Consider the following 25,242-nt stretch of genomic DNA (forward strand, 5'->3'; position numbering starts at 1 on the left):
GTATTTAGATATCCCAGGATATGTTTCCTGTAGGAAAGACAGGATCAGTGTTTGCTTCTTTTCCTGTTATTTTTCAGTTTTCAAAATAATGAATTGGCTTCCTAGTGTCCTCCAGTTTCTTCTGAAGGTGATCAGTGGTTCTTCTGTTTTTCATTTTTTTTTTAAGGTTAAACGTATGTGTTTCAGTCCATTGTAGTTATTATTAGTGTTTGAATTATCCTGGTTTCAGGCAGGTGGAAGAGAAGATCTGAGAACATGACTTGCTGTTGGGCATCATTGTGGAATTGCCCAGGAATGGGCAGTTGGAATATATTTAGGAAAGACCTGGAAGTCACTGTGCTCAGTGATGAATGTGGACAAGACTCTGGAGGGAGGCCGAGAATGGAAATTTAGGAAACACCAATACTTGAAGTATATTGGTAGCAAAAAGAACCAGAGGAAGATCAGGAGAAAGAGGTTTGATAAGCAAGGCTAGACCCAGAATCCGATGGTGCTAGGCTGGTGTTGCTCTGGGCCATCACTTAGCTCACTGGAGAGTCCTATCTGTGAAAATTCAGCAGCAGAGCCTCTATGAATTTGTCCACAATGATAAAGCTTGATCTCAGAACCTGCTCTTGCCCCCTCCCCCGCAAGCTCTGTCTCGGTGGCTGTTGGCAGTGGTGTCCACTGTGTCCGAGAGCAGGTTGGGCGTGGGGGGCAGGAGCTGGGGGGCATTTCTGGGTTTTCAGCAGCACGTCGGGGTCCGGCCAGTGCACAGTAGAGCGAAGGGGCAGCAGAAGTGCAAGGGAAGAGTGGGACTTCTTAAAAATTGATCTGATGGATATCTGAAAGGGACATAGGACCTTCCTCCCGTAGGGGAAGATGGAGGTTGAAGACAGAAGGTTGAATCAGGGAGGTTGAAGGAAGATTGTTGAAGTAGGGAGGATCGTGTGGCCAGAGTAAGAGACTGGACAGAGTTAAAGCCGTGAGAGGAATAGTCAAGATTTCAGACTCTCCTTGTGGAAAGAGGAAGGGGACGAGACCCAGGATAGCAAAGTGATTGGCAGAGTAGCTCGTTCTTTCTTGAGTGTAGTTGACACACACGCTCCGTTGGCTTGAGGTGTCCAACACAGTGGTTTGACAGCTCACTACGGCGTAGCTGCCATCTGTCCCCTTACCTCGCTGTCCTAGTTCACTGACTGTGTTCCCCAGGGCTCTGCTTTTTAACCTGGGGCTTGCTCCTTCCCTAACCAGAGGCCTGCACCTCCCTCCCCTTCATCCCTTTCTCCCGTCCTCCCGCCCCTCCCCTCTGTATCGATGGTTCTGATTCTGCTTTGTTTGCCTGTTCATTTTTTTTTTTAGATTCCATTTATGAGTGGAATCTTATTCTTAACTTCCGTTCTCTGGATCGGCAGCTGCAGTGTCACCCAGGAATGTGTTGGAAATGCAGGTTCCTGGGCCCCCTCCCCAATTCTCCTGGATCAGAAACTCTGGGAGGGGGGCCAGCAGTCTGTTTTAACGAGCCCTCAAGGTGATTCTGAGCACTACGGAGTCGGAGACCCCTGGTCTAGCGGCGGTGAGGGCCAGTTAAAGCTAGAATGTGTGCTTTTAATGAAGTCCGTGGGGGCCCCGTGGTTTTTCTTCAGCGGTCTTGACAGCTTGAAAGGAGGATCCGATTCTTTAAGACCACTGGGTTGATTCAGAAGAAGGGAATTTGCAACTGGGTTGGAGGCTGCAGTGAAAAGGATGGAAAGTGCTCTAGACAAGACCGTGGAGAACATTCTTGGGGCGCAGGTTGGGTCTGTGAGGTGGATAGACAGGTAGAGAGAAGAAAGATCTTTCTGAACAAGAGAGCACAGTGGGTAGAACAAGTAAGAGGACAGTGGATTTTGAGCTGCAGAGGGGTGAGGACAGTGACTCCGCTGAGGCCCCGAGGGTGGGGGACCGGGGTGCAGACAATTCCCATGCCTGCTGCCCTCGTGAGGATCCCGTTGGTGGCTGCATCGCGCCCGAGCAGGAGGGGACACCTGAAACACTTGTGTCAAAAGAAAATGTCCCCGAAGAAATAAACGGAAGAGAGGAGCTTGTGAGACTTGAATCATGGTGAGGCGTCATTAAAACCGACGTTAATTTAGCTGTTGTAAAATCTTACACACACGGAAGTGCCTAGAATGGGAGCACAGAAGAAAGATCACAGAATTTCCCAGGTAATGAGGACTGTCCACATTAGGTGACAGCGGTTTTGGAGATGGTGGACAACCTACTCTTCTGCCTTTAGGAACTTTGAATATGATACGCCCTTTGGTGCTATCATAACTTAGCAGCTAAGCGCTAGCAGTTAGAGAACACAAGTCAGCCTGGCAGTTGGCCGAGTTTAGACGGGACAGACCATCACCGGCGAGAGAGGGAGCTCTGCTGCTGGGGAGGGCTCTGTGCTGCCGTTGTCTATGTCTGGTGAAGGTGCTGGTTGCAGTGTTTCCCACGCTCCTGCCTGAGTGGGCTTCACCTCGGACTGACATCACTGCCACCTTTTCTGGGACACATGGGCAGTGAGTGAGACATGCCCACGTTGGTGCCTTGCAAAAGCTGTCCCATTTCTCATCTCTTCTCGCCCTGGTGACCCCGTGTCTCCACCTGAAGTGGCCACCAAGATAGAGACCAACGTTTTCAAATCTTTTTTGTACCGAATACAGTTTATGTTTCCTGCTCTAATTTTAAAAGCAGATAGAGTAGATAAAAGCAACTGAATTCATTGTTTTGAAAGGACAGTCCATGCTTATAAGAACGTGTCTTTCTTATCCTGGGTTCTGCCTTTGGGAGGGTAATAAGCTCCTGTACTCAGCTTAAAGCTTTTAAATCTGCGGTTGTCATTGGTTTTGCTTTCACGGATCACAGATCCCATAGGTAATTCAGTGCCGCTTCTCTCCCCGCCCCAGGATGAGTCGGTGTCTAAGTCCAGGACTCGGTACTACGTGAACTCCCAGCAGCACCGGCTGAAGAACCGGGTGTGGCAGACGCTGCTGGTGCTTTTCCCCAGCTTTGATCAGGTACGACCCTCACTCTGCTGCTCCCTCCGAGCACCGTGCTTTCTACGGAAGAAACGAGCAGAAACTGGCACGTGCTGTCTTAAAACTGAGAAAGTAATCTGCTTAAAATGTATACCTTCGCTCTTAAAATTGAAGTTATTTAGGAGTGTTTTTTTAGTAGAAAGAATCCTAAGGCAATTAGGTGTTGCAGAAATAAATTGGAAACTGGTTTACAGGGCACCACTTAATATTTTTTTTCTTCTTTTCTTCTTTAACGTAAGTAACATTTTAGCTGTGGAATGTCTGGTGTGCCAGTAACATTTTAGCTGTGGAATGTCTGGTGTGCCATTCGGTTAAAATACCCACACATGAGCTGCTCATTTTGCACAGCTGAGTTATTTCAGAGTGCTTTTGTTTGGATGAGGTTGTCATTTCCCGTAGCTGATTGTGCCCTCTTAACTTTGTGAGTACTGTGGGCGTATGAACCAGCTAAGCCAAGGCCGAGATCTTGATCTCTTAGAACTGGGTCTTTGCCCAGAGTTCCCTTTTCTCTTCCCTGAGGAGGCAAGGAACAGGGGAATGGACTGATTTCTCTAACCAGGTTTGCTTAATATTCCTGGTAAGAAAATAGATCGTTATGTGAATTTCACACAATTTTAAAAAGCATTTTGACGACAAAAATTTCCCTCGTGGACTTCAGTTTCTTGCTGTCCTCCCCTCCTAAACTCTTTTAAATGTTTCAGAGAATTTTAAAAACATATCAAACTCTTTTTTAATACAATTTACGAGGCCTTATATCTGTAAGAGAGAAACAATTCAATAACTGCAAGTGCAGAAGTATAACCAGATCAGTTGTTTCGGCAAACGTAAGAAGAAATGGCTGAACGCGCTCTTCCTGGGGGGGAGTGTTTGTGCGCGTGCGCGCTTGCTGATTTCCGTCAGGGGCCTCGTCACGCTATCTGGTTTTTTAAATCCTGCACATGTCACACTCAGATTCTGAAATGCATTGAAAGCAACGCTTTAGGGACGTTTGGCTCGATTACTGACAGCACGTTTTGTCCTGGACTGGGGAGGCCCCGGGGAGAGGGTCGTGTCGGCGGGTGGGGGCCTGCGGCAGCGGCAGCTTGTCCGGCCAAGCCACCGGTGCTGAGAACCTTGTCATATCTGGTGCCTGCATTTCCCCTCCATACGGCCTTTCAAGGCAGGCACGAGTGGTGCTGTTTTGCCCACGGGCCCTGCAGTCAGGGAGCTGGGGCCCTGCCTGTGACCTAACACGGCCCGCGGGGCTGGAGTTGCAAACCGGGCCTCCCTGAGTCTGCGCCACCTCTTACCGTGCTGCCCAGGCCTGTAGGTGAGCTGCTCTGCTCCTTTTCTGCCAGTTAGAAATTGTTAAAAGATAGATTGTTCTTTAAAATAAAGAATATAAAAAAAATATATAAAAAAATAAAATAAAATAAAATAAAGAATATACATGATACTGTTTTTAGATCTTATGCAAGTAGATATATGTATGTATTTTTACATGCTACTTGGATATGTTCAGTTCCCCAGAACAGGAGCCTGGGGCGAGGGGAGGTGATGTGCAAGTCCCGGGTCTTGGAGGCTGTACGGACGGGCGACCACCCACTTCTCCCGGGCCTCGCTGGTCTCCTGCGGACTTACGCATCAGTCATTCTTTTTCCAGGTTTAAGCCCGTGACATTCTGGCAGATGCTTGTTAAAATCTGGATTCTGCCACCTACTATGTTTTGAGGAAAATACTTAACTTTTCTGAATCTTTCCCCTGTAAAAATACAGAGAGTAATAACCCTCCTCATAGAATTAATGTTCAAGGAAAGTGTAAAGTCCTCAGTACCTCATCATTGTATTTCCGTAAACAGATTTTAGGGTTGTTTAGAGAGTTACAGATCTGATAATTACTTACATTAAACTTTAATCTGTCTTGGGGCACCTGGCTGGCTCAGTCAGTGGAGCAGGTGACTCTTGATCTCATGGTTGTGAGTTTAAGCCCCACGTTGGGCATAGAGCTTCCTAAAAAAAAAAAAAAAAAAAAAAAAAAGCAAACAACAACAAAAAACTAAAACAAAAAGTTAAAAAAAAAAAACTTTTAAAAGTTACAACTAGGAACTATTTTCAAAAGTTGCTGCAAGACTAGATCTTTATTGTTCCCACCAGAAAAAAGAAGTCATTTTGTGATGTGCTAGAGGGGATGCTTTTGTGGGAATCCTGCTGTGATGGGTGAATGTATCAGATCAACAGGGTGGTCACCTTAGACTTACACAGTGTTATATGACGATTTGTAGCTTGATAAAAGTTATTAACCCTAACTTACCAGTTTATGAACTTTATTTTTCTCAGAATTTCTTGAATAGAATTATTGACAAGATTTTCCAGGCTGGTTTCATCAATAATCAAGCATCCATAAAATATTTCATAGAATGGATTATTATATTGATTCTTCATAAATTTCCTCAATTTCTGCTGAAGTTCTGGGATTGCTTTTCTTATGTAAGTAAAAGAGATTTTTTGTAATTTTTGGAATTAAAATATTTTGGTTATGCTGGGAGGTTTCATTTTAATAGTTGGTTTTTGATTGCCAGTTGTCCTGTTCCCATGTATTGACTTCCTAAGTTCTGCAGGATCTGAGTTAATTTAAAAGGCAGAAATTCCTGGCATTCATCTTGTGTTATCAGCCTCTATTCCAAGAAAATAAAGATGGAAAGGCTTATGTTAGGAAGTAAGAGGGGTGCCTGGGTGGCTCGGTTGGTTACGTGTTTGACTCTTGATTCCAGCTCAGGTCATGAACACAATCTCAAGCTCCATGTCGGGCCCCACAGCCAGTGTGGCGCCTGCTTGGGATTCTCTCTCTCTCTCCCTGTGTGTGCTCGCTCGCTCTTCCTCTCAAATAAAAAGAATAAACGAGTGCCTTCTCTATCCTTATTTACCAAGCAATGTCTTTGCTTGATTTTAGAAATAAGAATGATGACAAATTAAATACAATCTTTACATCTCAGAGAGCTTTTTAGTAGGGAAGTTTCAGACAAGCCCAGGAGAGAGACTTGAAGGGAGCTCGGATCACCAACTAAGAACCCGTCTCACTTCATCTGTACCCTCATCCGCACCCCTAATTGCCCTCTGCCCAACTTTTCCTATATCCTGAAAATTGTTTTTAAGGAACGGATAAGCGATAGGGTTTGCAGTTGCGGCTTCCTGGCAAATGGTGAAGTGTTTGTAAACACATGTTCTGTGTACTTGCCTTGAATGTCTTCTGTTGGTTCCCAAACACACCCTTCCCTTTCTTCACATCAACGACCTCGCCTTCTGCTCGTATGACAATGGAGACCCTTCCTTCCTCCAAGTATCTCCGCTTGAATGTCTTCCTTCCTGTTTCATCGGAAGAAGTTGATGTCTTTGTCCCATCTGTCCTTGTGTCCTTACTTGTATTTTCTTTCTTTTTTAAAGATTTTTATTTATTTGACAGATAGAGATCACAAGTAGGCAGAGAGGCAGGCAGAGAGAGAGAGAGGGGAGGAAGCAGGCTCCCTGCTGAGCAGAGAGCCCGATGTGGGGCTCGATCCCAGGACCCTGAAGGCAGAGGCTTTAACCCACTGAGCCACCCAGGCGCCCCGTTACTTGTATTTTCTTTTGAGGACTTTACTCTCCGTTCTTTACTCTTCTGTTGACTTTTCCTCTGTCCAGCCGTGTCTCAGCGCCGCCACAGCGTTTGTGGTGGTTTGCTGACTGCATTCCGGAGACCCTGCGTCCTTGACCAGTGGGAGGTTCAGGGCAGCCCTGAGTCAGGCAAGTCTGTTGGTGCCAGTTTTCCAACAGCATGTGCTCCCCATGTGGCTCTCTGTCACATTTTGGTAGTTCTCACAATATTTCAAACACTTTCATTATTTGTTATGGTGGTCTGTGACCAGGGATTACAATTTGTCAAAAGCTCAGATGATGGTTAGCTTTTCTCATTGCATTCGAGGCATAATTCTGTTGAACACTTAATGGTCTCCTCCAGTCTAGTAAACGTCACTTTCATGTCCATCATAAAGTCGAGAGTCCTTTGACTCATTTTTAATACTCACTGTTGGGATGGTCCAGAACCAAGCCCACCGTATTTCTGAGGTGTGTCGATATTAAACTTCGTGAGGAGTGGTCTTTGCCTTCCTCTCTTGCTTTACTTAACCCACTGTGGTCGCTGGTGAGGATGTCATCGCAGCAACACACAGCCTTTTTCTTGGTCTTCCCCTTCCTGATGTTTCACGCTGGCAGCTGATGTGGTGCATGCTGCCATGCCCTTCGTGGCCCCCTCCCCGTCAGGTCGATGACGTCCCTGTCCCTCTCACGGGTTCCCTTTCCTTTTCCCAACCCTCATGCTGGGTTTGATCCTAAGACTCATTCTACACTTGTAGTGAGCACAGCACAGCATATAAACTTATTGTGGTACCACAAACTAGCATCCCTAAAACTAGCTCAACGTTGTGTGTCGGCTGTACTCAAGTAAGAAAAATTCTAATGAAATAGAGCTCTATCCAAGAATGCCTCTGTCTGTATTGTAGTAGACTCACATCTCTATCGGTATGAAAACAAGAAGAATCACCCATTAGCCCCAGTGCTTCTCTTTCTGCAGTCCCCTTGTTTTGGGGACCCCATCAGGGCTGCCTGCTCCCCTGGCCACCAACCCGGCTTTCGCACGCGACCACTGCAAATCCCCACACGCAGCCGAACTGATGAGGGCAGCTTCCCCTGACGCTGGTCTCCTTTCCATCGTCCTTTCTCCCAGTTTCCATGCTTGACACCTAGCTGTCCCGTAAAGCTGCAGCTCCAGCAGCCTCGTGGTAATCCTGAACACCAGATCAGCCTGTTTTTTGTTTTGTTTTGTTTTATAATTTACTTATGAAGACACTGAGGTTCAGAGACAGGTTCAGAGTGATTCGTCACAGCGGTAAGAAATGACATTTGTGTCATTCCCACAGCTGTGTTCCTTTTCACTATTCCAAGATTCCTTATCAGATACCCCCTTCCTCTTCTCATGTCCATGGAATTAAGAAAAATACTCCTGTTGTTTTTCCTTGAATTGCTCCTGTCTGTTCCTTCACTAATGTCGTCTGTTTTTTCCGCTCTCCAGTGGGGGGTGCCACCCCAGAATGTCTCAGCAACGTCAGGTTGACTCTGGTGTCCTTCTGAGACGTCCTGACTCTCCTGTATCCCCCAGTAATGCCCCTACTCTGTGAAGCTTTTCTACTTAGCTCAGTCTCTCTCTCCTAAAGAGCTTTCAGACCTTGTGTATTGTCTTCAGATCCTTTCTGTGGACACTTCTCAAGGGTATTCCTTATAAACAAATGAAACAGCTTCTGAATGAATCAGAAAGGAATCAGCAGGCGGTGCAGGAGCGGGGAACGGGGAGGCGCGCAGAATGCCCAGATTCGGGGCAGAATCAGGCTTGGAAAATAAAGGAGGTTCAGCGGCTCCCAGAGCTGCAGCTACAGCCCCACTGTGGAGCTGTCCTGGTGGGGATGCTGCTTTACCCCACGGGGGAGGGGGGCGCCATCACCATCCGCGTCCACCTGCCGCCTCGGGGGGCTTTTCCCCTCACAGTTTGCGGTTCAGGGTAGATGCCTCCGGATCCAAGCGTCGGTGCCTTCCCTTCAGCTGCGCAGAGGCTGGGAACAGGAATGTACCTGGTATCTGCAGCTTCCCACAGACCTCTAAAGGGGGGGGGATTCTCTGAACTTGGAAGGGGTTCAGGATGGATACCCCAAAAATGGCAAACACTACACCCTTTTCTTCCTTTATCAGAAGTAGATGACCTCGACTTCTACTTTTTTAAGAAAACAAAAGTCCTCACGTAGGAACACCTCTACCTTCTCCATAGTGGTCACACGTGTCTGCCCGTGTCCGTATCCGTCCAAGACTTCCTCCCTCCTTGTACCATAGAGACCTGGGTCCTGTGTCGAAGAGCGCTCTCCTGCCTTCCTCCGACTCCTCTGCCTCAGCCTTCTCGGACCCTGTGCTTTCAGTGTCCCCTGTGCCCCGTCTCTCCTCAGCCTGTGGCTTCCACGTGCCCACGTCTCCTCCGCTGCTGCTGGACATGTGCCCCGCGACTTCCCGCCCCGCCCCTGTGCCTCGCACGTCATGGTCATGGTCAGACCTCCTGCCAGAGGCTTTCCGTGTCCTCCCACCCACCCTGCCATCCGCACTGTCCTTCGCGGAGGACACGCTCCGGGCTCCGTTGTCAGCCTGTTTCTCTCGGCCCGCCCACACTCTCGACGACCTGCTTGATCTCGGTTCAGCGACGCGCTCTCGGGGTCCTCTTGTCCCTCTGTCCCCTCTTCTCCGTGTCCTTTCCAGCCTTTTCGCAGCTAGTGAATGTCCGTGCTTCTCCCAGCGAGGCCTCCTCTGTCCTTGTCATAATCGCCAGGACTCCCGTCCTCCCTGAAGCAGTCGCTCCCCGACTTCTGCTTCCGTTCCAGACGTCCTCCCTGCGGGCGAAGTCGGGAGCCGGCAAACCGCAGTGAGGCCGGGCCTCGTGGTTGGGTGCAGCGGAGCCTGGCCGGCTCGCTTGCCTGGGGTCTGGCCCGGTGTGTGCCGAGCGGCCGAGTTCAGCGGCTGCGACAGAGCCCGTGCAGCCTGTAGAGCCACGTTTATATCTACTGTTGGGTCCTTTCCAGAAGCCGGCTGGCCTGCGGCACACCTCCTCCTGGAATGGCTGTGGAGCACCTAGAACTCCAGGGGCCTTCTCGTCTCCCCAGACGCGGTGCCCCATGTCTCCCTCACAGTCGCACAACCCGGACACCCTGTGGCTTTTTGGCCTCATGTGACCCCCGTGTCCGAGGGTTTCTCCCATGCTCTCTCCGGACTCTGCCTCCCCCTGCGGCCTTCTCCCTCGGGCCCCCTGCGTCCACTCCTGCTTCCATCTCCGTCCATCCCCGGCACAGAAGCCAGAGCAGGGTTTTCAGAGTGAACATCTAGTCAGATTATCCGCTTGCTTCCAACATCATTCTGGAATAAAGACCCAGGGTTTTCAGAATGGCCTGCCGGTCTCGGGTGATGGTACGCCATCCTCCCTTGCCAGCCCCTCTGTGTGCCACCTTCCCTGTCTGCACGTCTGCTTTCTGTTGCTCAAACAGTCCAGAACCCGTGAGTGTAGAAAGTGGTGTTCTAATGTTTTTCATGATTCTGGGTTGCGTGGGCCCTGTTGGGCGGTTCCGCACCGTGTGGAGACTGCTGGGGCTACGGTTTCTGCGTTGGTCACCCCAGTGGCACTGGGGGAGGAGCTGTGGTGGCGGGGCTCTCTCCGTGCATGCCCGGCGGGTCGGCTGACCTCTGTCTGTGGTGCCTCAGGATACTCAGCATGAGCATCTCAGGACGACACGCCATGGTGTGCACGTGCTTCCCCCGCCTCTGGCTGTGTCCTGCGTGCTGATGTCTCATGGGCCAAAGCAGATGGTGTGACCCAGCTTCCCAAGGTGGGAAGGGCCTGCGTTAGGGCACAAGAATGGGGAAGCCGGGGTCCCTGGAGGCACAGAGGCCACAGCGGCAGTCTGACCTTTCCTGAGCCTTCACATTCCTCACATGTCCTCTGGCTCGGGCCATTTGCACATGCTGTACCTGTACCTAAAATGGCCTTTGTCTTCTTCATCTACAGAATTGTCTCTCTCCCTTTAGATCTCAGTCCACACATCCTTTGTGTCAATTCTTAAAGGAAGGGTGGTTTGGATCCCCTTATTAGAGGTTTTTGTAGCATGTGAATAGTGCTTGGTGTAATCGGAAATTTAACTTATTTTGGATTTGGTCCTTGCAACCCACTAGAGGAAGCTCCTTGGAGGCAGGAACCTTATTTAATTTTGTTTTCCACAATTTCTGACATAGTACTTGGCATGTAGAAGACATTCAGTAGCTGAATAAATCAGCTATAAATAAATCACTATCATTCTGGATGATAGTGTCTGTAGTCTTTCCTTTCTGGTCTTTCTGGGGCTCATCAGTTTATTGTCACTAGAATGATGTGTTCTTCCAAATCCCTGTAATTGGGAAGGTCTCTGAATCCCAGCTGAACACCTACACAGCTTTACGTCCTTGGCTCTAAAGTTGTCTGCAAGGTCCTATCTAACTTCGGAGCCTGTCTCTTCCCTCCCGTCCCCTCTCTTTGTGCATCTTACTCCCTTTTTGCCTGTTCTCTTTCCTTCCTGCTCTCATGGGCCGCCCGTGCCTCCTCGGAGGTGAGCACACCCTTGGCTGTACCACTTACTCCACAGTTAAATTAATCCTGCCTGTGGTGTCTGCTGACAGGGGTGTTGGTGTTTGGCCACTGGAAGTTACTTCCCTCCTGTGTCTGCGATCCCGGGTCCCCACCCAGGCCGGGGCTGCGTCACAGCCCGCCTCACGTGGGCCTCTGTCCTGGGCCTCAAAGAGGCATAGGAAGCCTTGAGTGACTGTTTGATTTATCTGATTTTTTTTTTCAGGGTGAAGAAAACCTTAAAACAAGCATTTGTACATTTTTATCCGTTTTGTCACATTTGGACATCATCACTCAAAACATTCCAGAAAAGGTGAGTTTAAATGAGAAGAGTTTAAACCTACAAAATAGAATTGTATATGTTTGTACTAATTTTTTTTAAACGTTGAGTATTTCTTGCGATTTTTACCACTTCTCCTCTTCCCTCCCACTACTCACTCACTGTGCACACGCACTTAGACACAATCCACAGGTCAGCGTTAACCCACGTGAACACCCCCGCCCCCACACCAAGGTACATGTGCCTCAGCATATCCTACATCTGTGGACAGACCGGTGGGCAACTTCTAGTGGTAGATTCTTAACTCTATACAAGTAGTTACATAAGATGATCTAAGTGAGACCTCCTGTGACGCGTTTAACTGCTCCTTGACTGACGTAGTTATTGAACACGGGCTCGCGCAAAGATGCTGACAGCCTGAGTATTAAGAGCTGAGGGGTAATTGGAGGCTGATGTGCTGTGGGCCGCAGTTCTGCCCTCTTTCTTGGGCTTTGAGTGGTCTCCATAGTGGTTTACCCCACAGACAAGTAGAGAGCGTAGCTAATCCTGGTTAATCGCTTTGTCGAAGCTGTTAAGAATTCAGGAAAACCTGTCCATGAGGTTTAGAGCAAGCTTCTTCCTTACTGAGTGTACAGGGGAGAGAGTGCTGAGCTGTGAACTCTGGGAGAGACCCGGATATACGGGATAAGAAGTGCTGTTTGGTGTTGAAAGTAAAAGAAAAATACGGGGGAAGAGAGGTTTCCTAGAGTATGTCCAAGTGTTCTTGTCTTTAAATGGTGGTAATAGTCAAATTTAGTTGTTAACCTATTTCATGAATTCTAAACCAAGATCTTTATCCCCCACCATAATTTAGCTCCTAAAGTCCTGAGATCTTGAAGTCACGGGGCGCCTTACAGCGTCTGTCTGCCAGATGGCGGTGTGAGAGTTCCTGTTCCCTGAAGGCGTGAGTTCACAGCTTCTGCCGAAATCAGGCAAACTCTAGCCTCAGGTAACGTCACGTGTTGCCTTCCTGTCTTAAATACGTGCAGGAAAGAGATCTGCTTGCCATCTGCCGAGAGAGGCAGGGAGACAAGGAACTGTCCTCTGTCAGGGTGGCTGAAATAGCTCACAACCATTCAGACAAGTTCTGAAAATGAACTTATCTTAGAAGATGCTTCTACTAGATCCGGAATAAGTAACAGGTTATCATTTATTCATTTATCAGATGGGGAGAGAGCACGGGTGTTCTGGGGGTATAAGGGAGGGACAGAATCCCAAGGAGGCTCCACACTCAGTGCAGAACCCGACATGGGGCTGATCCCACACGACCCTGAGATCATGACCTTAGCCAAAATCAAGAGTTGGACGCTTAACTGACTGAGCCACCCAGGTGCCCCAATAACAGGTTATTTTCCCCATTCAGCCCTGTTTATACTCACTGTATATTACACATTTTAGATTTATTTTCAAAGCATCCAAAAGAAGGAATGCTGATTAGTGGAACAGAATGATCTCAGTTTCAATATCTTCTGAAAAAAAGAAATCTAAATGGAGAGATCTAAGACCAGACCAGACTAGTATACTTCGTTCGTCTGTCCAAGTCCTTCACAGTGTCTGCTGCAAAGTCTGTTGTTACCTGACAAATATGTTTTTGTTTAAAGACTTGATGAAACAGTGACTCAAGACTTTCCATTTCCCTCAAAGTATGGACAATTTGCACTTGTACGGGTCTGTGCTAGGTGGTTCAAGAGGATTCAAAACCACCGCCAAACAGCACCGAGGGCAGAACGCTAAATGTCTATGGAGATTGAAAGCAGAGGGAAGACACCGTTCTCTAGTGTCCTCATGGTGGTGTATTGTCCTGTCATCTTGTTCTGTGTGTCTAGACCTCGTTAGCAGATAGGAGATGGCATCACGGGTTCAGCCCCGAACGGTGTGTCTCCCAGTCCTGGCCACAGCTTATGAGCGCAGGCAGCACCAGCATATCTGACTGTAGGATTCATAAAACAATCATATTTCCTGTTGAGAATTACACTGGATTTTTTTATTTTTATTTTTTATACTTACAAGTAATCTGTACCTAGCTCCCAGATACTGCTTTCTAATACCGTTCTCTCATAAAAGGAACCAGGGCTTCTTGGAAAAAAACAGCTGATTCTAGAAATAGGGCAGAAACTACGCAAGGTAAATAGAAAAGAAGGGCCGGGGCGGGGCAGGGTTCGGGGGTACGTGGGGCAGATCTGCCAAGGGGCACAGGAGCCCCCGAGAGTCCCCCTAGTGGCTAAAGCTGAGACAAGCAACACAATACAGTAACACTGGGTTACAACCCAATGAAATAAATATTCATGAATTTAGACCGATCTAAGTGAATGATTAAATAAACCAATGGGAAAGTCAACAAACCTGTGCACAATTCCAAATAATTTATGTGGTCACTCTGGCCTCAAGGAGGGGGCACATAACCACACAGTCCTAAAATGTGAGCTGCCCTAGTGATGTCCTTCCTCGGAGCAGAGTAAGGAAGGGGAGCCCCAGACAGCGCTTAGTCATGCCATAGTCCGCGCCCTTGGTAGGACGTGATGGAAATGGCCTCGTGGTTTCCCTCCCCGACACTGTAACCCCAGTCTAGGCATGAGAAAAACATCACCCAGATCCCAGCCGACCTGACCACTGCTCCTCAGAACTGACAAGGTCATTGAAAACAAGCCGAGTCTGAGAAACTGTCACAGCCAGGAGGAGGGTGAGGGGACGCGAGAACTAGAGGTAACATGTCCTGGATGGATTAGGAACAGGACAAGGACATTTGTAAAGACTAAGGAAGTCCAAGTAAAGCGTGGAGTGAGGATTAAGGTTATCCGAGAGCATCAAGAAATTTGAAAGGGGAGGTAGGCGTTTGGATTTGATTCCTCCGGTTTTCCTCTGCTGTAAGCTGGACGTGGTACTACCTTCCTCACAGGATCATTGTAAGGACTGAATAACACAGAGGTTACACTCTCGCTGCTCAGAAGCGTCTTTCTTCCTTCTCTGTGCCTGTCCCATTCAGGGACCAAGCCCTCTGTGTCACTCACTCGAGCTGGTGTTAGTGCTTCCTCTACGGAGCACTGCCCTGGACCACGGAGATCAGGGAAGCAGGATGCAGCTCGGTCTGGGGGCGTGCAGTGGGGGAAGTGCAGCGGGCTGCGGGGCACCGGTGAGATCTCAAACCTTGGCCCACAGGGAGGACTTTGGGTTCAGCACGGAGGCCTCAGGCAGGGGAGCAGGACATGGTGGGAGCGGGGAGACGCTGGAGACGGACAGGAGCTTCAGGGTGGGCAGGGCCCAGCGCACAAGGGCCTTTATAAAGCAGGTTTAGCCCAGTCTGTGAGTCGGGGGTCCTAGCTCTAGGGGACCTGGGATTCCACCTAAGCGCCGTCTCCTGCTTGCTGTGTAACTTGGACAAGTAGCTTGACAATGGGGAGGACACACAGCAAATGCTCCGTGTGAGGAATTTGGACTTTATCCAGAGGGCACGGGGGAGGTGCTGCAGAGGGTGACGTGGTCTGATTTGTGTACTGTGAGTGTGCTGTGTAGGATCAGTCATGGGGGCGACACTGGAAGCCGCTGGGGAGCTCTCGCGGTGATCTCCGTGCTGTCCCATGAGCCGCACTGGGGTGTGGCGTGAAGGCAGCGGAGGGACGGATGTGACAGCTGTGTGCTAGCAAGGAACGCTAGGGCTCGGTGGATGGCAGTGGTGGCGAGAAGGCGGGAAGCAGGGAAGTGACCTGGGCCGCCAGGGTCAGTGGCGCCTCTCACTGGGCGGGAGGCAGCGGGAGGAACAGACCAAGGGCATGGTGACAAGTGGATGGGTCGTGGGTTTGTCACTCGTGGGGAGCCCCAGGGCTCTGGGAGGCAGCAGGTGCACGTAGGGCTCTGGGGCTCAGGAAGAGGGCCAGATAGGAAGCACGACTTGAACGTGGTCATCGGTTTAGGGACCACGGCTCCGAAACCTCAAGGGGCAGGTGTGGAGGGTCAGTGCTGCTGCTGTTAGCGTAGCTCGGGTGCGTGGAGGAACTGCCGATGAACTGGGGTGCTCTGGTCCCCTCCTGAAGGTACAGGGTTCACCACACCTTCTTGCTGCCGAGCCTGGAGCACAGAAGCCTATTTTGGAAACACCGTGTCGCCAGGGGCTCAGGGTGTCTGCACTCGCTCCGGACCTAGAAGCAGAAGCAGGCCTCTGCTGACAAGCCGGGTCGTTTGTTTCCTCTGGGACGGGGTGGGCTAGGGCCCAGGGTCCTGGTTCCGGGAGCGCAGCTCATCGCTCTGCTTGTGCAAGCCACGGGAGGCCTGCATGGAGGAGGCTCCATATGCCGTCAGGGAGGAAAGTGGTGGGTGCGGGCTCCCCGGTGTAGCTCTCAGCCGTGAGCCGAGAGCCCATCTCTTCACGCTTCCAGTGACTCTGTGATAAAGACCATTTCTGTCGCACTACCACCGGATTCCGTGCCCACAGCTCACCTCTGATGGCTTCACAGCACTGCCAGTTGTATAAAAAGTGGCTGCGGGGAGAGGAGTGTGGGAAGGAGGCGGGGGGGGTGTTGGTTATGAAAGGACAACAGGAGGGTCCTCAAGTGTGGGAACTGTCCAGTTTCGTGATGGCGATTCTGGCTCTGTGAGCCCACATCTGTGATAGAATGGTCTAGAACTCAGTACAGATACACCTTGTGCTCAACTGGGGTCAAGGAATGCTGGGGAAACCCCAGTTGCACCCGTAGGTTGTGTCCGTGACCATGCCCCGGTTGGGATGCCCTGCTGTGATTTGCCCCATGCTAGCAGGAGGGGACCTCGGTGTGACTTCCTACAGCTGCGCACGTCTGCAGCGAACGTGGCTGCACCTCGGCTGAAAGGAGAAGTAGCTGCGCTGTGGCTCGCCCACTCTGGGGCCCTGACTGGACGGAAGCCGTGGAAGCCCGTGCAGGGAGCGCGGCCGGACAGAAGAGGGAGCCAGACACAGAGCCCAGAGCAGCGCAGGCATCTACGGCCCAGGAGAAAGGGAGATTGAGAAGGAAGGCAGGAGGGCGAGGGGGACCACCTGAAGAACAGGGGGTCCTGAAGGTCGTGGGAAGAACTGTTTTCAAGGAGAGAAAGGCCAGGAGACTGCAGAGGTCAGGAAAGGGGCTTTATCCATAGTTTCCAGCAGTGGGGAGCCTGCGACTGGGACGAGCTCCATGAGGAGCACAGGAGGGAAACAGGTGGGATAGGAGACGGACTGAGGTTGGGGCTTGGGGTCAGAAGTTGGAATACCTGGGGGCGCCTCGGTGACTCAGTTGTTTTACTTCGGCTCAGGTCACAATCTCGGGGTCGTGAGATCAAGCCCTGTGTCAGGCTCCTCACTCAGCGGGGAGCCTGCTTGGGATTCTTCCTCTGCCCCTTCCCGTCCCTCTCCAAAACAAATGATAACTTTTTTTTTACTTTTTTCTTTTAAAGATTTTATTTATTTATTTGACAGCGAGAGAGGGAACACAAGCAGGGGGAGTGGGTGAGGGAGAAGCAGGCTCCCCGCTGAGCAGGGAACCCAATGCAGAGCTCGATCCCAGGACTTTGAGATCATGCCCTTAGCTGAAGGCAGGTGACCGAGCCACCCAGGCATCCCTAAAATAAGTAGATAACTCTTTTAAAAAGTTGGAATACCTGCTTCAAAGGTTTTAGAAAGAACAGTTACGGGTTCTGTGACAAGGGCTGCGCTCTGGCGGACCAACGTGGCCGTCTCTCTGATGGCAGGGAAACGACCTGAATCATGCTGGGGATCGGAACGGGCGCAGACCCTCTCCTGGCTTCTCATGTGGGAGAGAACGGTTAGGGGTTGGAGACCATCCTGGGAGGGCTCCGAGGCCTCCGTGGAAAGGTTTAGAAGGGCAGGGAGAGCCTCGTGAGCTGCTTAGAAGAGAGGGAAGCGCTTGTCCTTAGGGAGATGGGGTGTGGGGTGCAGGTGGTTGAGCACAGGCCGCGCTGGAGGGGTGTCTGAGCAGTTGTTCCCTCCTCCTCCCTCCAGTATAGGCCTGCACCTTCCGTGTGTCCAGGTGGATGGTTCTGGTCCTAAGAATTCTGCAGTGAGCAAAACCGTCACCACCATCATTCTGGTGTGGGGAAAGATGACAAGTAGACATTACACTGTTAGGTGGTGATGCAGGTTTTTCCTTTAAGATTTTTATTTATTAGCACAAGCAGCGGGAGAAGTGGGCAGAGGGAAAAGCAGGCTCCCCGCTGAGCAGGGAGCCCAATGTGACTTGATCCCAGGACCCCAGAATCATGACCTGAGCCGAAGGCAGATGCTTCACCGAGTGAGCCGCTCAGGCATCCGAGGTGGTGACACAGGGTTTGTAGAAAACGCAGAACAAAGGGTTAGAAACGGGGTATCTGGGGCAGGATGGCTATATCAGGAGGTAGGTTCAGGGCAAACCTTCCCCAAGAGGTGACCCTGAACACATACCTGAAAGCAGTGAGTGAGCGATCACACGTGGGTCCAGGGCACTTTCCAGGCCAAGGGACAGCAGGTGCGGGCCACAGGTGAGTGGTCTCGTCATGCCTGGAAGTCAGCGACTGGCACAGAGTAAGGGCAGGTCAGGGGAGCGAGTACCCTCCCCTCCCTCCTGGGGGTTATAAGAAAAATCAGGAGTTCGGTTTCAAATGGGTCATGTTTGGGATGGCCGTCCTTTTACTGACACTGTCTGGTTTGCCTCATCTTCACCCAGTCCTCGTGGAGCTGTGCGTATTACAGACAACCTACACAGCACTTGTGGTCCGTGTCTAACACTGTCGGTAGGATGTATGTTTAGCTGCTCTCACATGTGCCTCGTAAAATTGTAAAGGACTATAAAATATTAGTAATAATTAATATCCTCTTTGTCTCCTCTTTTTAAATCCTCTTCTCATGGTGTTTCAGGTGTCCTGGATAACCTGTCTTGGTTTTCAACTTTTAAAATACAAGTAAATACTTACTCGTGTGTCACTCAGAAGTTGCCACTTTCCTTTGCCACCCTGACATTTCTGTCTTCCTTCTGGCCAAATAAATCTGTTTCCTGATTTTCTCAGATCCGCATCTGGTATGCCCCCCAAGCCTTCCTTGCTTCCTTCTTGAAAATTGTTCTTCCTCCGTAGCCTTTTTGCTGGGCCCCATCTGCCTAGTTCCTGCCTCTGGCCAAGCTCCACATGCTCCGGTATTGGTTCAAGTTGCTCCTTACGGGGTCATGGTCGTGCGTTTGTGACAGTTACACGTGTGTCTCCCCCTGGTGTCCTTATGCTGACAGTGCAGCGACCTTGGATGAATGTTGACCATATTTTGAATAAAGGACTAAATAGGATCCTACATGTCTGTATTTTGTCCTCAAAGAGGCTTGGGGAGATTGAAATGCGCCGGTTGTGCAGGGTGTTGGTCGAGTCTTCCGTGAGCTCGGTGGTTTTTAGTCAGTGGAAACCGTAGCACTGTCCGCAAGGTGCCCCACAGACGTTTGCAGACGGACCATTTGGCACGAGCATCACGGGAGCTCCTGACGTTTTATTAAAAGTTTCCATCCATCTGGTTTGCACATTAATCTGTGTCACTTCCTTTGCCTTTCACTGTCTGCGGACCTGTGTGGTTCTGGAAGTCAGGGACCGTTGCTGCCTGAAATCTGAAGGCTGTGAAGATGGGACAGTCTGTGAATTCACAGGGAAGGACTACAGGGAAGTTTAAACTTTTGTCATTTTCCTCCCCATTTTTAAATTTTCCTGCCACTCCTCAGCGCTCGGCGGGGCCAAGAGCATCATGAGGGAAACAGTTGTTCACAAAGACCTGGAGGGAACAGGCTCGTTGGAGGGCCCCGCTTTAGAAGCAGTTGGACGTGCACCAGAAGTGGGGGCTCGGAGAACACTCGTGACATGTACAGCTCGGGGGTCTGTTCACACATTGTGGTCGCGTGGTGGCTAGCGTGGAGGGGCTCAGTCCTTTAGCCCAGGTGCTGCTGTGAAGGGAACGTGGACCGCAGCCACCTCAGAAATGGAAGTTAAGGAGCTGGGAGCATCTTTCTTCCTCGAGGAAATCGCTCATGCCAGCGCACCTGTGTCTGAGAAGGAAGGAGGAACCCTGCTCCTGCAGAGTCCGTGAGAGCAGCTGGGCTCCTGTCCACTCGGTGGGACGGTCCATGGGCCCATATGAAGATTTTTCCCTCTTTCCTTCCAGAAACCAGTCCTGAAGCAAGCCCTTGTCATCGTGCTGCAGTGGAGTTTCAGTCACAACTTCAGCATCCGACTGTACGCCTTGGCCGCCCTGAAGAAGGTCTGGAGCATGTGTAAGGCGCTGTGCGTGGAAGAACTTGAGGCGTTGACGTCTGTCATTGAATCCAGTCTCAACCAAGTGGAAAACATGCCCGGAACAGGGTAAGCAAAGCTCACACACTTCCCTTTCTTTCCAGCAGCACACAGAGGGGACGGATAGGGGCCTCGGCCTCGTTAGCTTCCCGTTATTCCGTCGTGCTCAGACGGCAGAGCTCGGACGAGGCCCTGTGGGAGCAGGGCGCTCTTCGCTGTGTGGTTTCCTGATGGCTCTAACTGTGGTCAGCTCCCTCACGACCTTCTTTGCTTTCTTATCCTTGGTCCTTCGTTTTGTAAATAATCTTGTACATACCTTCAGATAGCTGTCTTCGGTATGGCTGTTACCGTCCTCTCTTGTCAAAGAGGTGCCGAGAAGCAGAAGGGTCTGACTGTGAAGACATGCTCTCAGCCCCACGCTGGGCTAATTAAGGACAGACGCTTTTTTCTTTTCCTTTTCTTAGAGATTGTCTTTATTTCCCAGAGCGGGCCCCGCACAGATGCTCACTGTAGAGCAGGTACGCTGCTGTGCTGTGGACAGAGCAGGGGAGGCTGCTGGGCTCCCTGCGCTCTCCGGGCCCTGCTCCTGCCACACTAGGGCAGGCAGCGTCTCCTAGTGTCTGCAGGTATCTGAGCTGATTTCCCTGGCTCTCAGGGAGTTGCTCTTGTTTTACGTTTTTATTATTATCATTGATGACCACTATCCAGGAATGCCCAGATTTTTATAATTTTCAGAGACCCAGGCACTGCCCATCAATATAAGAGGTTTCTTTCAGACCCTCAAAGCACTCACTAATTTTTATAAACAGATAAAATGTGAGAAGCAGTGTATGAAGTGTACGAAATAGTGTTTGGGAAACCAGTAACCTAGAGGGTCTCTGCTTGACCATCAAGGTAACAGGTGGCGTAAATGAGACTGTGTGAATCCTTACAAAGCTTTGTGTGGGGCTGGGACGGAGGATTCCGCAGCCACAACTACTACCTTCTAGCCCTTCTGCCTGCTTCTACTTTGAACACATCAGTTGAAAAGAGGCATTCAGGTGACTAGGTAAAAGAGGTTTTGGTGGTTCAGGAGGAAGAGCCTCAATTCAGCAAATATAGATACTAAAATATAACTACATGGGCTACAACAGAGAAAAATCAGAGAGGAGAGTTAGGTGGGGACATAGGACAGATTACAGGGGAGGGACACAAATGCAAAGGAAGGGGCTGGACGCCTCTGATACGTTGTGCACGGTTGGGTGTTTAGAAAGCCAACTCAAGTTCTGGTCCCAGCTAATAATCATTAAAATTAGTCGCTCACCACAGCAGTTTCTAGAATCCCCACCCTTCCAGGTATGTTCCGGCTGCTAGAGTTCCTGATCTTGTCAGGCAACCCTGAAGGACCTGTTGCTCCTCGGTGGGCAGGTGTGTACACACTGCAGCCCCTCAGTGGAAGGACGTGTGGGGGAATTGAATCAATTTGACACACGAAGAGGCATTGTCGGTTTATGATTTGCTCTGTGCAGAAACCATGATTTGTTTGGTATTGTGGTGTTTTGGTTGGTGGTTGAGCCTATTCAAAGTTCTTGGTCGCTGTGTTTTGACTTCTGAAAACAGTTGGTTCGGCTCCTTTTTTATTAAGCAGTAAAACACCCTTTTACGCAATACCATTACTTTTAAAATCCTAGTACCGGGTAGGAGACATACCCAGTAAAAAAAAAAAAAGGACCCCGGGCACTAGACCATCCCTGCTCTTCAAACACACGGCAGAATCGTTCTGGGCAGGCCGAGTGCTGGGGCCTCAGCAGCAGGCCCTGGCGGATGCCCTGGCCTCGTGTGGCTCCCGATCGCTTGAACAGGACAGCACGTAAAGAGTCACACAGTAAAGTAACTTAGATCATGGCAGGTACTCTAGTGGGAAAGTAAAGATTGTGATGAGAAAGTGCACACTCTTTTCTAAGTAACAGAACCTGTGAGTACCCTGTAAAGGACGGTGGGAAAGAGGCAGACGAGGTGTGGGGACGGTGATCTCTGGGCAGCGCCGAGGCAGGCGTGTGCGACTGAATGGGGCTGGTCTGGCCCGAGAGCGGTGAGTGTGGGCAGTGGGACGCCAGGGGGCTCGGGCTCCTGAGGAGCGAATGGTTTAAACTCAGGAATGACCTCATCCGGTTTGCTTTTGCCATTTTTTTAAAGTAGGAGGAACCGATCAGAGGCCATAGAAAATGGGAGGAAATCGTGTGTTAGATGAGTGGGGTGCAGAGAAACAGATGGGTTTAAGTAAGTGAAATGAGAGCCTAAAAGCACCCACTGGATTTAGCGAGAGCCCAGTCAGCAGCCTCGCTGGTGGGGCCGACACAGATTAACGTGGCTTAGGAGTGGTGGGACGATATGCCGCTGTTCAAGCCGGGGATAGGCTCATTGCTGTCTGTTCATGTCTTTTCTGTACCTGAATCTATGAAATACTTCATGTCTTTAGTTTAAAAAAAAAAAAAAAAGGCTGATGAAGAAGGTAGAACACAGGCAAGTCGTAGATAATTCTCTCCAAACCTTCTCCGAGATGGTCAGCAAGAAGGTTGTGGATGTGTTGTCTGAGGAGGCTTTGCTTTCATTTGGTCACATCTGTTGTTTTCCCTCAGGGTTCCCGGCTAGGAAGTCGGACGGCGCAGAAGGGTGTCAGACCCCAGGCCAGACCGTCTCCTGCCCCTGTCCCCGTCCCTCCTGCACCCAGAGGGGTTTCTCTCCTGAGGGGTTTTCTTCCGCAGCCGCCCGCTGCTCCCTTGCTCTCCCTCTCACGCTGACCCCGAAGGCACTGTCGGGCGCTGTCGCACGCTGCTTCCTTTGTCAGATCGGACAGACAGCCCTTTGAGCAGGCTCGGGAGCAGCGCGGGGATAGTTCAAGGAGCGGGGTCCAGAGCACACGCTGGGTACCGGGTATGTCCCTTGAACAGAGACCCCTGCAGCAAGGGGACAGGAGGGTAGGTGGTAGGAGGCGCCAGAGGTGAAGGCTCCCTCCCTCACCACAGTGCTGCGGAGGCTCCACAGTCAGGCACAGAGGGGTGGGGGCGCTGAGCGGTAAGGGAGGCTCGGCGGCCATCGTGGGAGAACCGTCTTGCAGGAAAATGCCCCCAAATTGCTACTTTGCTTTGGGCTGTTGATCATGATTTTAAACTGACACCTGCCGGTGTGTTTTGTAGTTTTCATCCCTACGGCCTTTGCCTTTTAGTGGCAGGTGTGTTGGGACTTCACAGCCTGCTCTGGTTTGGGAATGCTGGTTCAGTTGGGCCGTGTGTCGTGGATCTTCGGAGAAGAATAAGTGTGTACTGCTGGACAGAGACCTGAAGACTCCATGCCAGATTTCTTATATGTGCCCTTTCAGAATGCTTTCTCCCCGAGCCTGGAAGCCGTCCGTCCCGCAGGCCGTGCCTGTGGTTTCCGCATCGGTGCCAGCTGATGGCCTGTCTGCTTCCCGTCGCCTCTGACGGAGCACAGGCCTCTGCACACTCTGCTGGAGGGTTTGCTCCTCGTTGTCAAGCTGTGAAACAGTCCTTTCTTTGTCTTGGCCTCGCATTCAAAATGTCAAATTCAGTGTCCATTTTTAACGTATGTTGATCTTGGAGGGAAGGGTGTATAAGTCTTCAGATAAAATTCACAAAATTTTCCATTCCTTCTAAACTGTGCAGCACCTTTATGTGATTATCTAATTGATTCCGCATCATCTCACTTGTCCGTACCTCATACCATACGTTTCACCCTCAGGAACGCCAAGAAGAATTGGCAGCGCATCCAAGAGCATTTCTTTTTTGCCAATTTCCACCCAGTTCAGGATTACTGTCTGGAGGTGAGTGGAGAGTGTCCTCTGTAAATTCTTGACTCTGTCTTTAATCCCGGCACCTCCTTTCTGCCACAGTTCTTGGAAAGTTACAGTTAAGCGATTTTTTTTTCCTCTTACAGCATCACCTTCACGTTGTAAAGTTCTAAGTTTAATTTTGTTCCTTCGCGCCAATGACTTGCGTTTCCCTCATAGGGAGTGGAAATGGGCGAGTCATTGTCACTTTCTGTTTCTCAGGCCGTCTGGCTCGTAAACCCTGGAAGGGGGAGTATTTAAACAGAAATCTGTTCTGACATTTATAGGAAGTGAGTGAGAACATTTGTGCAGGGGAGACTTTGTCGTAATGAAGCCCGTCGCTAACGAAAGCGAAACGATCTGTTCTTTTGTTACTTGCAGTGTTTCGGTTCTGGGCAACGAGAGAATCGTGTAGGTCATGGCACACCACCTCCTCGTAGCCCAGGGTGTTCGTGTAATTTTAAGAACCATAAACATGTTTAGTACAATTAGCTTGCAAATTAATATACAAATTATTAGGATTGTGTGAATCGTATCACTTTCTTCCTTTTTAGATTCTAAATGTAAGGTTCTGCCTTTGCATTTAAAACACATGACCAGGGACTTTTCCACAGGAATGTTAGCCTGCCATGCAGGCGCGATCCAGGGGGTCAGTTACTCAGAAACTGGCCTTTTAAAAGAATATCAGTCTGTGTATTGTGAGGTATTTGCTACAGAAGGTCCTGCGCTGTGGGGTTTCTGTGCACTTGTGTTGCTTTACTGCAAAAATGCAGGATTTTATTTTTCGGGTATTTTAACATGCTCTGTTCCGTGTTCTTCTGCGCCCGGAATGCGTTGTTGGGCGCCTTTCTGAAGGACTCGGAATAGGTCTCTAGGGTTAGGTCAGCCCCTCCTGTTCCATCCTTCAGCAGGACTAAGTCCCTTCTTCCCTTTTGGCTTCATCTCTGTCCCCGACGCCGCACGTCCCCCTTCTGGGTGTTTTCTCCTCTGTCAGCGACAGGAGCTGTGGCTGCACGTGGTGGTAACGTGATGGCCCGAGAGAACCCTGCCTTGCTCTGCATTTGCACTGGGCCGTTCCCGCCCCGTCCGCATCGCGTGCCGGTTGTCGCCTAGAGCCGGTGTGCAGAAAGCCATTCTTTACTGCCGAGGCCATTGGGAGGACATGTGCCCCATCACGCGTTTTCTGTGTCGTTTTTAAATCGCCTGTTACTTGTGCTTCTGTTCTGTGCACGCCTGCGCTGACTTCGTCTCTGGTTCCGTTTCGGTTCGTAGGTAAGAAAAAGCCAGGATTGCCTACGTAGTAACTGGGCGGTTACCGTGCCCAGCGGTGTCACACTCTGGTTTACACAGCCTTGAGGGGCTCTTTAACCTGATGGTATCCTCGTGACAAATGAGGTTGAAGCCAAGGGAGGCTAAGTGGTCTGGCTGACGTCACAGCTAATACACGGTCGAGACAACATTCAGATTCAAATTTGTCTAATGGTAGCCAGAGGAAAGATTTGGCATCAGAAGAGCTGAACCTCTGGATGCCTGGGTGGCTCAGTGGGTTAAGCCGCTGCCTTCGGCTCAGGTCATGATCCCAGGGTCCTGGGATTGAG

The 25,242-nt window shown here is 50.3% G+C and overlaps 1 protein-coding gene across 4 annotated transcripts in view; it reads left to right on the plus strand.

The window, feature by feature from the left end:
* The window catches only part of LOC111160485 (TAR (HIV-1) RNA binding protein 1), an 84,901-nt gene that overhangs the window by 53,403 nt on the left and 6,256 nt on the right, over positions 1–25,242 (plus strand). For 3 of the 4 annotated variants that reach the window (XM_022523630.1, XM_022523631.1, XM_022523632.1), the window contains exons 21-25: positions 2,916–3,026; positions 5,363–5,512; positions 11,467–11,553; positions 19,691–19,887; positions 23,557–23,638. In XM_022523630.1, coding sequence (XP_022379338.1) covers positions 2,916–3,026; positions 5,363–5,512; positions 11,467–11,553; positions 19,691–19,887; positions 23,557–23,638 — 627 coding nt within the window. The remainder of the gene's footprint in view (positions 1–2,915; positions 3,027–5,362; positions 5,513–11,466; positions 11,554–19,690; positions 19,888–23,556; positions 23,639–25,242) is intronic. The other variant, XR_002641485.1, reaches the window with a different exon arrangement.

The sequence above is a fragment of the Enhydra lutris genome, unplaced genomic scaffold, assembly GCF_002288905.1.
Source record: "Enhydra lutris kenyoni isolate GAN:26980312 unplaced genomic scaffold, ASM228890v2 scaffoldscaffold76, whole genome shotgun sequence".
NCBI classification, from domain to species: Eukaryota; Metazoa; Chordata; class Mammalia; order Carnivora; family Mustelidae; genus Enhydra; species Enhydra lutris.